At 39.7% G+C, this 14,142-nt stretch overlaps 1 protein-coding gene across 1 annotated transcript; it reads left to right on the top strand.

Annotated features, from left to right (window-relative positions):
* Positions 1-12,809: 12,809 nt before the first annotated feature.
* LOC128491755 (olfactory receptor 24-like) lies at positions 12,810-13,571 on the top strand. Its single transcript, XM_053464069.1, has one exon. The coding sequence runs from the start codon at positions 12,810-12,812 to the stop codon at positions 13,569-13,571; it is 762 nt and encodes a 253-aa protein (XP_053320044.1).
* Positions 13,572-14,142: the final 571 nt, after the last annotated feature.

Below are 14,142 nucleotides of genomic sequence, written 5' to 3'. Positions count from 1 at the left end.
CCTCATTCCTAAGACTGTATATAATTGGATTAAAAAATGGGCATAGCACTGTATATGGAAGAGACAATAACTTATTTACATTAAATGATCCACCTTGGGAAGGAGCCATGTAGACCATAATTACAGTCCCGTAGTAGGTGCACACTACAGTCAGGTGGGAGCTGCAGGCGGAGAAGGCTTTCTGCCTCCCGGTGCTGGTGGAGATTCCAAGGATGGTGATAAAAATGGAAACATATGTGAAAATTATAAAGCAGAAAGGGACAGCTACAAAGGGTATGTCTAAGACAAAATTTGTGAGTTCAGCAAGTGTATGCTTTGTACATGAGAGCTCCAGGAGGGGAAGAAGATCACAGAAATAATGGTCAATGACATGCCCACAGAACTGTAAAGCAGAAACTTGAGGTGCAAGAATTAATGTTATTATCCATGCTAAAACCCAGGAAAGTAGAATGAGTTGGAGATAGAGCCGAAGCCCCATGACGGAGGTGTAACGTAGGGGATGGCAAATGGCCAAATACCGGTCATAGGACATCACTGTGAGAAGGAAAAACTCTGCAGCTTCTGAAACAACAAAAAAGTAAAACTGAGAGATGCAGCCAGCAACAGATATTCTGCTTCCTCCATGAATTACAACATGGAGCATGTTGGGAACTATAATTGTGGGTATAAGGATATCGCACACCGATAACTGAGTGAGGAAGAAATACATGGGAGACTGAAGAGCCTGAAAGTTTGCCACCAATATAACAATCAGCAGGTTCCAGACTAACGTCAAGATGTAGATCACAAGGAACAGAACAAAGAGAACAGAGCTTAAAATGTGTGGATTTTGAAAACCCAACAGCAGAATCTCCACCACTTTAGTCGCGTTGACTTCAGACATATTTACAAATAAAAGAGCCGATGAGATATTAGCTCTGATAGATTGTACAAAAATACTCGTCTCTGCAGTCGAAGCTTTTCTTCCTGGTATTTATGCAGGCTGGTCATATTTTGTGCAAAACGACACAAACTAAATACAAAAATTAAAATTGCGTGAGGAGGTCAGTAGCTTATTGTGCTTTTTAATATAAATATGATGTTTACAAGCATTTTAATACTTTATCATCAGGAAAAAATCTTAACAAACAGGTCATCCTCAAGTTATGATGTTGACTTTGCTCCACCGAGTTTTAAAAATAAAAAATGATGAACCAAAAATTTCACTCAGAGACATGAGAAATATCCACACATTATACAGATCCTGCAATAAAAAACATATATTATTGAAAAAATAAAAAAGGAAAATTCTTAGTCAATCTATATTATGTACATTAACATACATTGTATATTATGTTTAGTCTCTATAATACAATGTATTATGCTGCACATGGTTTATTTTTTTTACCACTCAATGCCAGTTCATATCAGAGTGGATGAGGAGGGGTATTAACGGTGAATATGCTCCCTATAGGGCACATTATTAACCCTCCACCCTACACAGCAAAAGAGGAGAACACATATCAAACCCTGGTTCGGTCATAAAGTTTGAGGGGAATCCTTTTTTATTTGATTGGGTCATGCAACAGGACAATGATCCCAAGCACACAAGTAAATCTACAACAGAATGGCTGAAAAGAAAATAATCTAGGTGTTGCAATGGCCCAGTCAAAGTCCAGACCTCCCCCGATTGAAATACTGTTGCTGGACCTTAAGAGAGCTGTGCATAAACAAATCCCCACAAACCTCAAGCAAAGTTGAGCTGAAGCAAAGTTGGAAAGAAGAATGGGCCAAAATTACTCCACAATGATAAAGTCATATAGAAAACAATTACTTCAGGTTATTGCTTCTAAAAGTGGTTCTACAAGCTATTGAATCATAAGATGTACGTTTTTCACACATGGCTTCTCCATTTTGGCTTTATTTTTGTTGAATAAATTATGACATGGTGTAATGTATCATGTGTTGTTTTTACCTAAGTTTTAGACCTGCTAAGGAACAGATAATCGATCTATCGATCTATCTATCAATCTATCGATCTATCTATCTATCTATCTATCTATCTATCTATCTATCTATAGTTTAAATTGTATAAAATGAGATGAAAATGGGATGGAAGGAATTTAAAGGGCTTTTTGAAAACCCAACAATACACAGTAAATTTGAGAAGAATATTACAAATGTGAATTAAAAATAGAGTTATTTGTCAGTCTATTAACTTTCTACCATCACATTTAAAAGATAGAAAATGGTAATCTTACCAGTCTGGTGTTTCCTGATATATCGCTGTACAGGAGGAAGAAATAAGCGACTTTGTGAATAAAGATATTAGTTGGGAATATTATTTTCTGAGACCCCGCACTGTTTCTGTAGCAGGATTTCAGAGCAATAAACAGACAATAATTGCTTCAGAGGCCTTTATACTTTGCTAAGAAGCATGACATCATATCTGTACAAAAACACTAAGGAGGGAGTATCACACAGAAAATTCCAGGGAGAAAAGTAATAATGAGATTGCACACCCCTGTGTGTCTGAACTATTTCATTAAAATGTTGTTTTCCAAATAAATCTTTGGGGTATTGTATCAAAACAAAGGATATTTTGAAAAATATAATTCAATGTGAGCTCGATTCTACTTAAAATATTAAATAAAAAACTACAAAATGTGAGAAAACAATGACCAGAGGAAAGAGGATTCAGTTGTTGCAGTCAGTCGAAGCTGAAAAAAAAGGAAAAGACAAGGCTCAGAGATAGTGTGTCAGGATCCCCGGCCAGCAGCCTGCAGCCCTATGTAAGCAAGGTCTCAGATTCACGTGTGGGGCATTGACTGTGCATACATCTATGCATGCATTTTGAGGGTAATTTATGGTCTGTTCACTAAAGGAGAAAACTGCACAAGAGTTGAAAATTTTGCCTTTTAAGAGGCCAGCCAGCAATGGTCCACAAAGCCATCCAAAAAATAACAGTGCAAAAAAAGCCTGAAAAAAGTCTAAAAAAAATCAATGTAATCCATCTTCTCCTATTGACAACATAAAAATGGCTGCTGGGTAAAGTGATGTAATCCAGAGGCCCCAGTGTGAGTAAACTATATTTGATCCTCCACTGATTTGAGTGGGCCCCTTATATTTCAATTGTGTACATACACATGGGGTTGGAAGGTGGACTTTGTAAGTTGGGACACAGGCAACTCACTGGTTTATGAATTAGTGAGTTGCTTGTGTAACCCAGTGCAGTCATTCTGTCTAATAACATTGCAGCTGGGTTGTCATGGATACTGACCTTTCCTTCCAGCATCCAGGTCTCTTGTCTCCTGTGAGCCAATCAGGATCTCTTTGGGACATATGTCAGTCTTCCTGAGCTAGAGAAATGTTTCTCAGCCTATCAGAGGAGAGGATCTGAGAAGAAACTTCTGGAAGAGCAGAGCTAAGCAGGGGAGTGAAGAAGGAAAAGAGACAGACTGCCCTCCCTGTAAGCAGGCCTGAAGTATATATATATATATATATATATATCAACATAAATATATCCTTGTCTCCCCGGGTAGTGCTACCTGCATCAAGGGCCCCAACAGTGCACCAACACAGGGACGTCTGGGTGGGAAGAACACCTACATTTGGGGTGGGGGAGCGGGTGTTGGCAGTTATCTGTGTTAAATATATGTATATATTCTCAGGACTGTGCACCCACTGCTGGAACTGAACTGCATAGGCACAGCAGCTGGGTCCTTATATTATAATACCTGTGTATTTCAATATATTCTATATATAATTTGCATTTCAGTTGTGTGTTATTTTCTTGTGTGAAGGGGGGCCATTTCTCAGTGGGTGGGTTCCCCTACTCAACATAGTATAAATCACTGAGTGGAGGCACTGCATAAAGAAAGAAGATGTCCCGATCTCCCAGCAATTGCGGAGGCTCAGGTTTCCTGTCCCCAGCGTCACTGAAATATGTAACTACCAGCCTGGCAGCGGAGCAAGGTAAAAAAAGGGTTACTCTTGCTTTCTTCAACTTATAAACTTGCACCTCATCTTCCCCACCACATGTGCTGAGGGTCTAGAGGGTAAATAAGTAAACCTGGGGTGTAGTGGCAACATGTAACCCCATCAACCCCATATCCTGTTCCCAGTTAAATGGGAAGTAAAATTAAACCTTTTAGGGGTTTCCTTGCCCTCTTGCCCCCAATTATTAAGAAAACCATCACTCCTCATTCCCAGCCTTGGGAGGTTAGAGAAGTAACCTTCCATCCATCAATCGATGTCTTACATTTTTTTACCTGCTTACCCTAGTGGGTATGGCGTGGGGGCAAGGATCTCATCTAAGAGCTTCCTGCAGGTGGTATCTTGTATGGCCTTTATTAGGGCAATTTTATATATTTTAACATTCTCAACCTTCTGAGGGGATATGAGTATGGAGGAGTGAAGAAGGAGGTTGGCTAATCTCCCTCTTGGTTAAAAGGGGGTCCCCGGGTCCTCCATCTTTTTTTAAAGGAACATAGAAGTGTTACCAGAAAGGCCAGTCTGGGAAGCAAACTGCTTGGAAGGCAAGAGTTGGAGAGGAGGCACAGCTCAATCAGACATTAATCATTTACAAGTCACGGCAAGGAAGGACATTTATGTGACTGTCTAGTGGAAGCGTCACAAGATATTAGGATGAAAAAAAGACGTTTCTGCTGCCTGGGAAGAACCATTGACACTCTTTCTATATAATTTACCATTTTTATATGTTTATTTAAATGTATTGGTGGAGTAATGTTATGTGTGTGAAATGTTGCGAGTTTCAGATGAGGGCATGCAATTCCAAAAACAAAAGTGGTAGAGGTTAATACAGTAGGGGGAACATGAGTATTCTATGGTCTATCTTGAATAAGGGAAACCCTTGGTACTAAAGCAGGTTTGAAGTCTTTACAAATGGAAAAATAGTTTGACAGAACAATCATTTTCTGATCTCTTTCCTAAATCCTTCTTCTGTGACTCAAAATAGTTTCTTGAAATGTATTTTTATTTCCTCATTCCTAAGACTGTATATAATTGGATTAAAAAATGGGCATAGCACTGTATATGGAAGAGACAATAACTTATTTACATTAAATGATCCACCTTGGGAAGGAGCCATGTAGACCATAATTACAGTCCCGTAGTAGGTGCACACTACAGTCAGGTGGGAGCTGCAGGCGGAGAAGGCTTTCTGCCTGCCGGTGCTGGTGGAGATTCCAAGGATGGTGATAAAAATGGAAACATATGTGAAAATTATAAAGCAGAAAGGGACAGCTACAAAGGGTATGTCTAAGACAAAATTTGTGAGTTCAGCAAGTGTATGCTTTGTACATGAGAGCTCTAGGAGGGGAAGAAGATCACAGAAATAATGGTCAATGACATGACCGCAGAACTGTAAAGCAGAAACTTGAGGTGCAAGAATTAATGTTATTATCCATGCTAAAACCCAGGAAAGTAGAATGAGTTGGAGGTAGAGCCGAAGCCCCATGATGGAGGTGTAACGTAGGGGATGGCAAATGGCCAAATACCGGTCATAGGACATCACTGTGAGAAGGAAAAACTCTGCAGCTTCTGAAACAACAAAAAAGTAAAACTGAGAGATGCAGCCAGCAACAGATATTCTGCTTCCTCCATGAATTACAACATGGAGCATGTTGGGAACTATAATTGTGGGTATAAGGATATCGCACACCGATAACTGAGTCAGGAAGAAATACATGGGAGACTGAAGAGCCTGAAAGTTGGCCACCAGTATAATAATCAGCAGGTTCCAGACTAACGTCAAGATGTAGATCACAAGGAACAGAACAAAGAGAACAGAGCTTAAAATGTGTGGATTTTGAAAACCCAACAGCAGAATCTCCACCACTTTAGTCGCGTTGACTTCAGACATATTTACAAATAAAAGAGCCGATGAGATATTAGATCTGATAGATTGTACAAAAATACTCGTCTCTGCAGTCGAGGCTTTTCTTCCTGGTATTTATGCAGCCTGGCCAAATTTTGTGCAAAACGACACAGACTAAATACAAAAATTAAAATTGCGTGAGGAGGTCAGTAGCTTCTTGTTTTTTTTATATAAATATGATGTTTACAGCATTTTAATATTTTATGATCAGGAAAAAAAAAGTTATGATGTTGACTTCGCTCCACCAAATAAAAAATGATGAACCACAAATTTCACTCAGAGACATGAGAAATATCCACACATTATACAGATCCTGCAATAAAAAACATATATTATTGAAAAAAAGGAAAATTCTTAGTCAATCTATATTATGTACATTAACATACATTGTATATTATTTGTATATTATTTCAATCCATTTCTTATATATTTTTTTGCCTTCTTAATACTTTCTAGCAGGCTTAGTCTCTATAATATAATGTATTATGCTGCACATGGTTTATTTTTTTAACCACTCAATGCCAGTTCATATCAGAGTGGATGAGGAGGGGTAATAACAGTGAATATGCCTCATATAACGCACATTATTAACCTTCCACCCTACACAAAGTAAAGAAAAAGAGGAGAACATATATCAACGCCTGGTTCGGTCATAACGTTTGAGGGGAATCTTTTTTTACTTGATTGGGTCATGCAACATGACAATGATCCCAAGCACACAAGTAAATCTACAACAGAATGGCTGAAAAGAAAATAATCTAGGTGTTGCAATGGCCCAGTTAAAGTCCAGACCTCCCCCGATTTAAATACTGTTGCTGGACCTTAAGAGAGCTGTGCATAAACAAATCTCCACAAACCTCAATGAACTGAAGCAAAGTTGGAAAGAAGAATGGGCCACAATTACTTCTAAAAGTGGTTCTACAAGCTATTGAATCATAAGATATATGTTTTTTCACGCATGGCTTCTCCATTTTGGCTTTATTTTTGTTGAATAAATCATGACATGGTGTAATGTGTCATGTGTTGTTCATCTGAGATTGTATTTACCTAAGTTTTAGACCTGCTAAGGAACAGATGATCTATCTATCTATCTGTAGTATAAATTGTATAAAATGAGATGAAAACGGGATGGAAGGAATTTAAAGGGCTTTTTATGGTACAAAGAAACGATACACAGTAAATTTGGGAAGAATATTACAAATGTGAATTAAAAATAGAGTTTTTTGTCAGTCTATTAACTTTCTACCATCACATTTAAAAGATAAAAATGGTAATCTTACCAGTCTGGTGTTTCCTGATATATCGCTGTATAAGAGGAAGAAATAAGCGACTTCATAAATGTATCGCTAAAATTGAGATAGTTAGAAATATTAATTTCTGTAAGACCTCACACTGTTTCTCTAGCAGGATTTCAGAGCAATAAACAGACAATATTGCTTCAGAGGCCTTTATACCGTGCAGAGAAGCATGACATCATATCTATACAAAATCACTAAGGAGGGAGTATCACACAGAAAATTCCAGGGAGTAAAGCCCCAGTGCAGTAATAATGAGATTGCACACCCCTTTGTGTCTGCACTATTTCATTAAAATGTTGTTTTCCAAATAAATCTTCGGGGTATTGTATCAAAACAAAGGATATTTTGAAAAATATAATTCAATGTGAGCTCGATTCTACTTAAAATATTAAATAAAATAAAAAAAAACTCTGTGAGAATGCGAGAAAACAATGACCAGAGGAAAGAGGATTCAGTTGTTGCAGTCAGTAGAAGCTGAAAAAAAGGAATAGACAAGGCTCAGAGATAGTGTGTCAGGATCCCCAGCCAGCAGCCTGCAGCCCTATGTAAGCAAGGTCTTAGATTCACGTGTGGGGCATTGACTGTGCATACATTTGTGCATGCATTTTGAGGGTAATTTATGGTCTGTTCACTAAAGGAGAAAACTGCACAAGAGTTGAAATGGTCAACTCTTGTGCAGTTTTGTCCTTTAGTTAATTATATTTTCTAAAAATACAAGGTCCCTGGGACCTCTTATCAACCAAGGGGAAAGATGAATATCCTACCTATTTCTCACCATGAGCTTGGTGGAGGGTAAAAAAATATACCTATAGAAGTATAATGCCATATGTACCCCACATTCCCTCTCAGGGGCAGGGCCACCATTATTACAGTTGTAGGGGCCAGGCTGTCTTTGAAAAAAAAAAAAAGTTTGGTGGCAATACTACTGGACCTCCAATTAGAGAGGGCTGAAGAGGGAAGCCTTGGTGGACAACCTCAGTCCCGGAATGAATGAAAAAGGACTCAAACAATCAAGAGAAACTTTTCAAATCTCCTGATTGGCTATGTCCCTCCTTCACACAGAGTTATTATTATTATTATCTTTTATTTATATAGTGCCAACAATTTACGCAGCGCTTACAGTGTAAGCTTAAGATAACACCATGTCAGAAACCCACTGTGTGTGTCTGGTAATAGAAGGGTTAATTCTCTGAAATATATCTGGTAATAGAGGACTTAATGTGGCTTCTTTGCCATCTTTGTACCCAAACAGCTTGTATGTGCCATATTTTGCCCCCAAAAAGCTTGTGTGTACCATGTTTTTCCCCAAATAGTTTGCATATGCCCCCAAGTAGCTTGGCTGTGCCCTCTTTGGCACCAAATAGCTTGTTCGTGCCATTTTTATCTCTAGTTTATAGGTCCTCCAAACAACTTGTCTGTGCCATCTTTGTTCACAAACAGCTTGTCTGTGCACCCGTGCCCCCAAACAGCTTGTTTATGCTATCTTTGCCACTAAAAGCTTTTAAGTGTCCCCAAACAGCCTGCTTGTTCTGTAATAGCCCCAAAATTTCTGATTGCGGCCCTGCTAAGGGGATGGGGGTCAGGGCCGCATATTCAGTTCTAGCAGTTATGATAACCAAACAGAAAAGGAGAGAAAGGAAAAATAATTAGCACCTGGATGCATAAAGCTGGCTATAAGGGAAGGGGTTCTCTTCTTTTCTTGGTTAGAGTGTGTGAAAGAGAATTTTAATGGAAGTGAATAAAATGAAACCTTTTAGGGTTTTCCTTGCCCTCTTGCCCCCAATTATTTAGAAAACCATCACTCCTCATTCCCAGCCTTGTGAGGGTAGAGAAGTAACCTTCCATCCATCAATCGATGTCTTACATTTTTTAACCTGCTTACCCTAGTGGGTATGGAGTGGGGGCAAGGATCTCATCTAAGGGCCTCTTGTAGGCAGTATCTTGTATGGCCTTTAGGAGGTGTGAAGAAGGAGGTTGGCTAATCTCCCTCTTGGTTAAAAGGGGGTCCCCGGGTCCTCCATCTTTTTTTAAAGGAATATAGAATCTGATGACAGCTTGATGGAGGCGCCTTTGTGTTCCCAGAAAGGCCAGTCTGGGAAGCAAACTGCTTGGAAGGCAACTATGCTTGCCAACTCAACATGCCACTGCTTAAAAACAAAAGCTTCTATCTATCAAAGACCTGTGACACAAAGTCCTCTAGGTGTTCAAAAGAGTTGGAGAGGAGGCACAGCTCAATCAGACATTAATCATTTACAAGTCACGGCAAGGAAGGACATTTATGTGACTGTCTAGTGGAAACGTCACAGGATATCAGGATGAAGAAAAGATGTTTCTGCTGCCTGGGAAGAACCATTGACACTCTTTCTATCAGGCCCGGACTGGGACAAAAAATAGGCCCAGGCATTTAAACCTGAGCAGCCCATATTTATTTATTTATTTATTTATTGTTAAAGCCCACCCTTCATGTACCATCTTTGCATTTAATCATTCAGACAAATCATTAACAAATTCATTAATGCAGTCTCACAAATCATTCAAGCAATTCATCCTCACATGAATTCATTCATTCTCATACGCATTCACACTACCTCCTCTCTTCATCTTATCTGCCCCTTCTCACTATGTTCCCCCTTTTCACTATGTACCCCTTTCCCCACTTCTCAATATGTACCGCCTCTATCTATCCCCTCTCCCCCTTTCTCACTATCTAACCCCTCCTCTGCCCCTTCTCACTGCACCCCCCTCCCTCACCCTACTTACCTTGTTGCCGGAGCAAGCAGCAACTGCGACCGCGCCTGTGCCAGGGCAGGATTGACTTAGGGGCTGATGGAGCTGCAGCTCCAGGCCCCCACCTTAAAATAAGCCCAGTCAGGACCGGACTGACTGGTCCTATATGGCCGCATTAACGCAGAGCCCCTTAAGCCCGCCGCAACTACCCCCTCCTAACTATCTACCCTCTCCCTCTTTGAAGTTCACTTACCTTTCAGGAGTCCTGCGGTGGGGGTGCAAGGCCTCTGCCTCCCAGCTCTGCCACTGTATGGAACAGTATAGAGTGACGGGAGTTATGATGTACTTTTAGAGCATAATTAGATCATGAAAAATAAATTGGAAATGGTACAGCATAACACCCATCACTCTCACACACTTACCAATCCACACATATACCAATCCACACATATACCAATCCACACGTATACCAATCCACACGTATATATACCAATCCACACATATACACACCAATCCACACATATATACCAATCCACACACATATACCAATCCACACATATATACCAATCCACACATATATACCAATCCACACACATATACCAATCCACACGCATATACACCAATCCACACGTATACATACCAATCCACACGTATACACCAATCCACACGTATATACCAATCCACACGTATATACCAATCCACACATATATACCAATCCACACATATATACTAAGACACACATATATACCAATCCACACATATACACCAATCCACGCATATATACCAATCCACACATATACACCAATCCACACATATATACCAATCCACACATACACCAATCCACACATATATACCAATCCACACATATATACCAATCCACTATCACTGAATGTTTTCCTACCTTTCCTTTTTCTCCTTACAGCTCCTTTTCCTCCTCTTCTTCAGTTCTTCTGTCTTCTCTGTCTTCTTCCGGGTCAGAGGGCATGGACAGCGGTGGGCGCGGCTTCAGTGTTGTGCGCCGGGATCTGACAACAAATCCCGGCGCACAGCAGCTGTTGCCGCGCGGATCACAAGGGAGCGGTATCGGAGGTCTTTAACAGATCTCCGGCTCCCTTGAGTGATTTTAAGCCGGGTTGAACCCGGCTTAAAATCACTCAAGGGAACCGGAGGTCTGTTAAAGACCTCCGATACCGCTCCCTTGCGAGCCTGCTCCTCCAGCGGCGGACATTACTGTCCGTCTCTGGAGGGGTGCCGGGTGCCGCAAGTTGGCACCCCCTGATGAGCGGCACCCCTTAGGGGTCTGCGGCCGCAAAGGGTTTCAATTAAAACATCGGGTTTTTGCGGCGGTTAATGCGGCCGTAGGTAGGGTAGGGGCCTGGAGCTGCAGCTCCATCAGCCCCTAAGTCAATGCGGCCCTGCCGGTGTGCCCGATGGCCAGTCCGGGCCTGCTTTCTATATAATTGACCATGTTTATATTTGTTTATTTAAATGTATTGGTGGAGTTATATTTTGTGAGTGAAATTTTGCGCGTTTCAGATGAGGACATGCAATGTAACTTGCATTTCCTCATTTGTACTTCCGAATAATTTACTACTAGAAAAAAAAAATGGAATTTTCCATGTAACAATTGTTACATTGTCATAAGAAAAAAACAAACATGATGACTTAAATTTAGTAAAATCCCTCGCAGATAATTAGTTGATATTCCGTCTTCCTAAAGGTTGGGGCCTCTCTAGGGGTTCTTGTTCATGGATATAAACAGCTCAGTATTTACAGTCTAGGCACACGCTCTGTTCAGCGGTGTTCTCGTTGAACAATTAAAATGAATCTTCGTTTTTACAAAAAAAGAAGCAAATCGCAAAATCAGTTCCTGGAAAATTCTCACCGGAACAAAGATATCAGGAGACCCTGAAAGAAATGGTAATTTATCTTGTAAGCAGCCTTTGCTACAACGCTTTACATACATTACATATTTGCTATTTTTCTTTAGAAATTCAGTTGCATTATATCATTTTTGTTATTTTAAAAATAATATGTTTAGATATGTTTTTTCGAAGTACTTCTTTACTAAAATACAATGTATTTATTAATGTTATTTTTTATATAGAATACCATCAAATGTTAAAGAAATACGATCTTGTGTCGTCAACAGACGTCTTTGATCAATTTATTTTTTTTTCCGTTGAGAAATGTTGATGGCTGGGGAAATTAAACATTGTGAGATTTAGTTTTTTTCCTGCATCTTCTCAAATATTTTTTTCTTCAGGAAATATTTAATTTGTAAAAAAATAAATAAATAAGAAAAAGATAGAAATAAGCAATGTTCTAAAACTAATGATATTTGTTTATGCCCAAACAGTTCACAGATTAAAATAAGTGGTCCATGTATATTAGAAACCCGTTTTATGTGTATACCATGGAAACCGCCATCTTAGCTTCCGTATGAGAAAGCAGCATAGAGTCGTCAAAGAAAATTGTATAGATCGATAACTATTGGGAAATTAGTTGCTGATGACATAATGATGAATAATAGGGTCCCCCATTCTAACCGCTGATGTTTTGCTGTTGAGTCTTCCATTGTCTATTGGATAACGGTATTAGAGCTCCTCATGGATACTGTAAGGAGGATAGAATTGTCCGGAACCAGACCCTTTGGATGATCTGATACCTCATACCTAAATTTATATCTGCTGTTTGTATTAAAAATAATTTTTTTTCTTGCATGTACGAAGGAACCGGTTTATAACAAGACGGCGGTCAATGGACTCTGGATTTTGGGATATGAAAACATTCACAATGTAAAGATATTGTTATTTGTCCTGTTTCTTACAAACTACGTTTTGATTTTATCTGCCAACGCCATTATTATCGTCTTGGTGTCCACATCCCAACACATCCACTTGCCCATGTACTTCTTTCTTAGTCATTTGTCGTTGAATGACATCCTGCTCTCCACGACCATTGTGCCCCAAATGCTCCATATCACACTAAAAGAAGGAAGCGTGGTGTCCCTGTCCGGCTGCTTCACCCAATTTTATTTCTTTCAGATATCAACCATAACTGAGTTTCTGCTCCTCACCGTGATGTCCTACGACCGATACTTGGCCATCTGTAACCCGTTGCGTTATTCCTCCATCATGGACCTTAAGCTTTGTGTTCACCTTGTCCTTTTGTCTTGGATATCTGGAATGATTTTCTCATTGCCGCACATTGTTATCCTGAGCCAAATGACATTCTGTGGGTCAAATATTATCAACCATTTTTTCTGCGACTTGGTTCCTCTTCTCAAAATCTCTTGTTCTGCTAAATCAGCGAGTGAATTAGTCATCATAGTTTTAGCGATTCCCTTAACGTTCTTCCCGTTCGTTTTTATTATCGTTACTTACGTCCGTATTTTCCTCGCCATCCTCCGGATCTCCTCCAGCGCCGGGAGACAGAAAGCCTTCTCCACCTGCAGCTCCCACCTGACCGTGGTCTGTATATATTACGGGACACTGATATTTAACTATCTGGTTCCATCTCAAGAAGATGGCTTACAAAAGCTGGTTTCTGCACTTTACACCATGGTGACCCCATTACTGAACCCCATCATATACAGTCTGAGGAACGAGGAGATCCGAGGGGCAGTAATTAAGTTTATGTTAAGGAGAATTAAGAGAAAAATATAAAAAAAAATGGTTATCTTTGGTTATTTTTGGCCAGTAGCGGTCACCCAGTCTCACAGATCAATTGTTTTCGTGTATTTCAAACAAAAAATAATATGTAAAATAGGGAATATCGTATGGTAAGAGGCCATAATCTAATATTAGAGAGTCAGAGGCTTAGTTTGACGTAAGAAAGTTTTTCTTACTGAGAGGTTGGTAGATAGGTGGAACCACCTCCCAGCAGAAGTAGTAGAGGATAATACAGTGAGGGGATTTAAACACTCATGAGAGGAAGAGTCCAGCGACTGATTAAGTGCAAAAAGACATAGACTAGATGAGCCGAATGGGGCCGATCTGTGGTCAAATTCTATGTTTCCACGTAAAAGATCATCAGTGTACCAGCCATAAAAACCTTTGGAACTCATTACTCACATTTATCATATTCACAAAAAACAACACCCTTGCTATGGAATTTTTAACTATTTATTTGTTTGGGGTTTTTTTTGTTTCCATAATGGGTAAAGACAGCATTTTAATACCTGCTGGTTCTCCTTGATTTCCATTGTCACTCATTAATAATTAAGTTATTCAGGTG

The sequence above is a fragment of the Spea bombifrons genome, chromosome 4, assembly GCF_027358695.1.
Source record: "Spea bombifrons isolate aSpeBom1 chromosome 4, aSpeBom1.2.pri, whole genome shotgun sequence".
NCBI lineage: Eukaryota > Metazoa > Chordata > Amphibia > Anura > Pelobatidae > Spea > Spea bombifrons.
Note: the sequence above shows the minus strand (reverse complement) of the source record. Positions and strands in the feature narration are given on the sequence as shown.

Coding starts and splice junctions, on each gene's coding strand:
- LOC128491755 (XM_053464069.1), top strand. CDS start 12,810: ATGTACTTCTTTCTTAGTCATTTGTCGTTGAATGACATCCTGCTCTCC.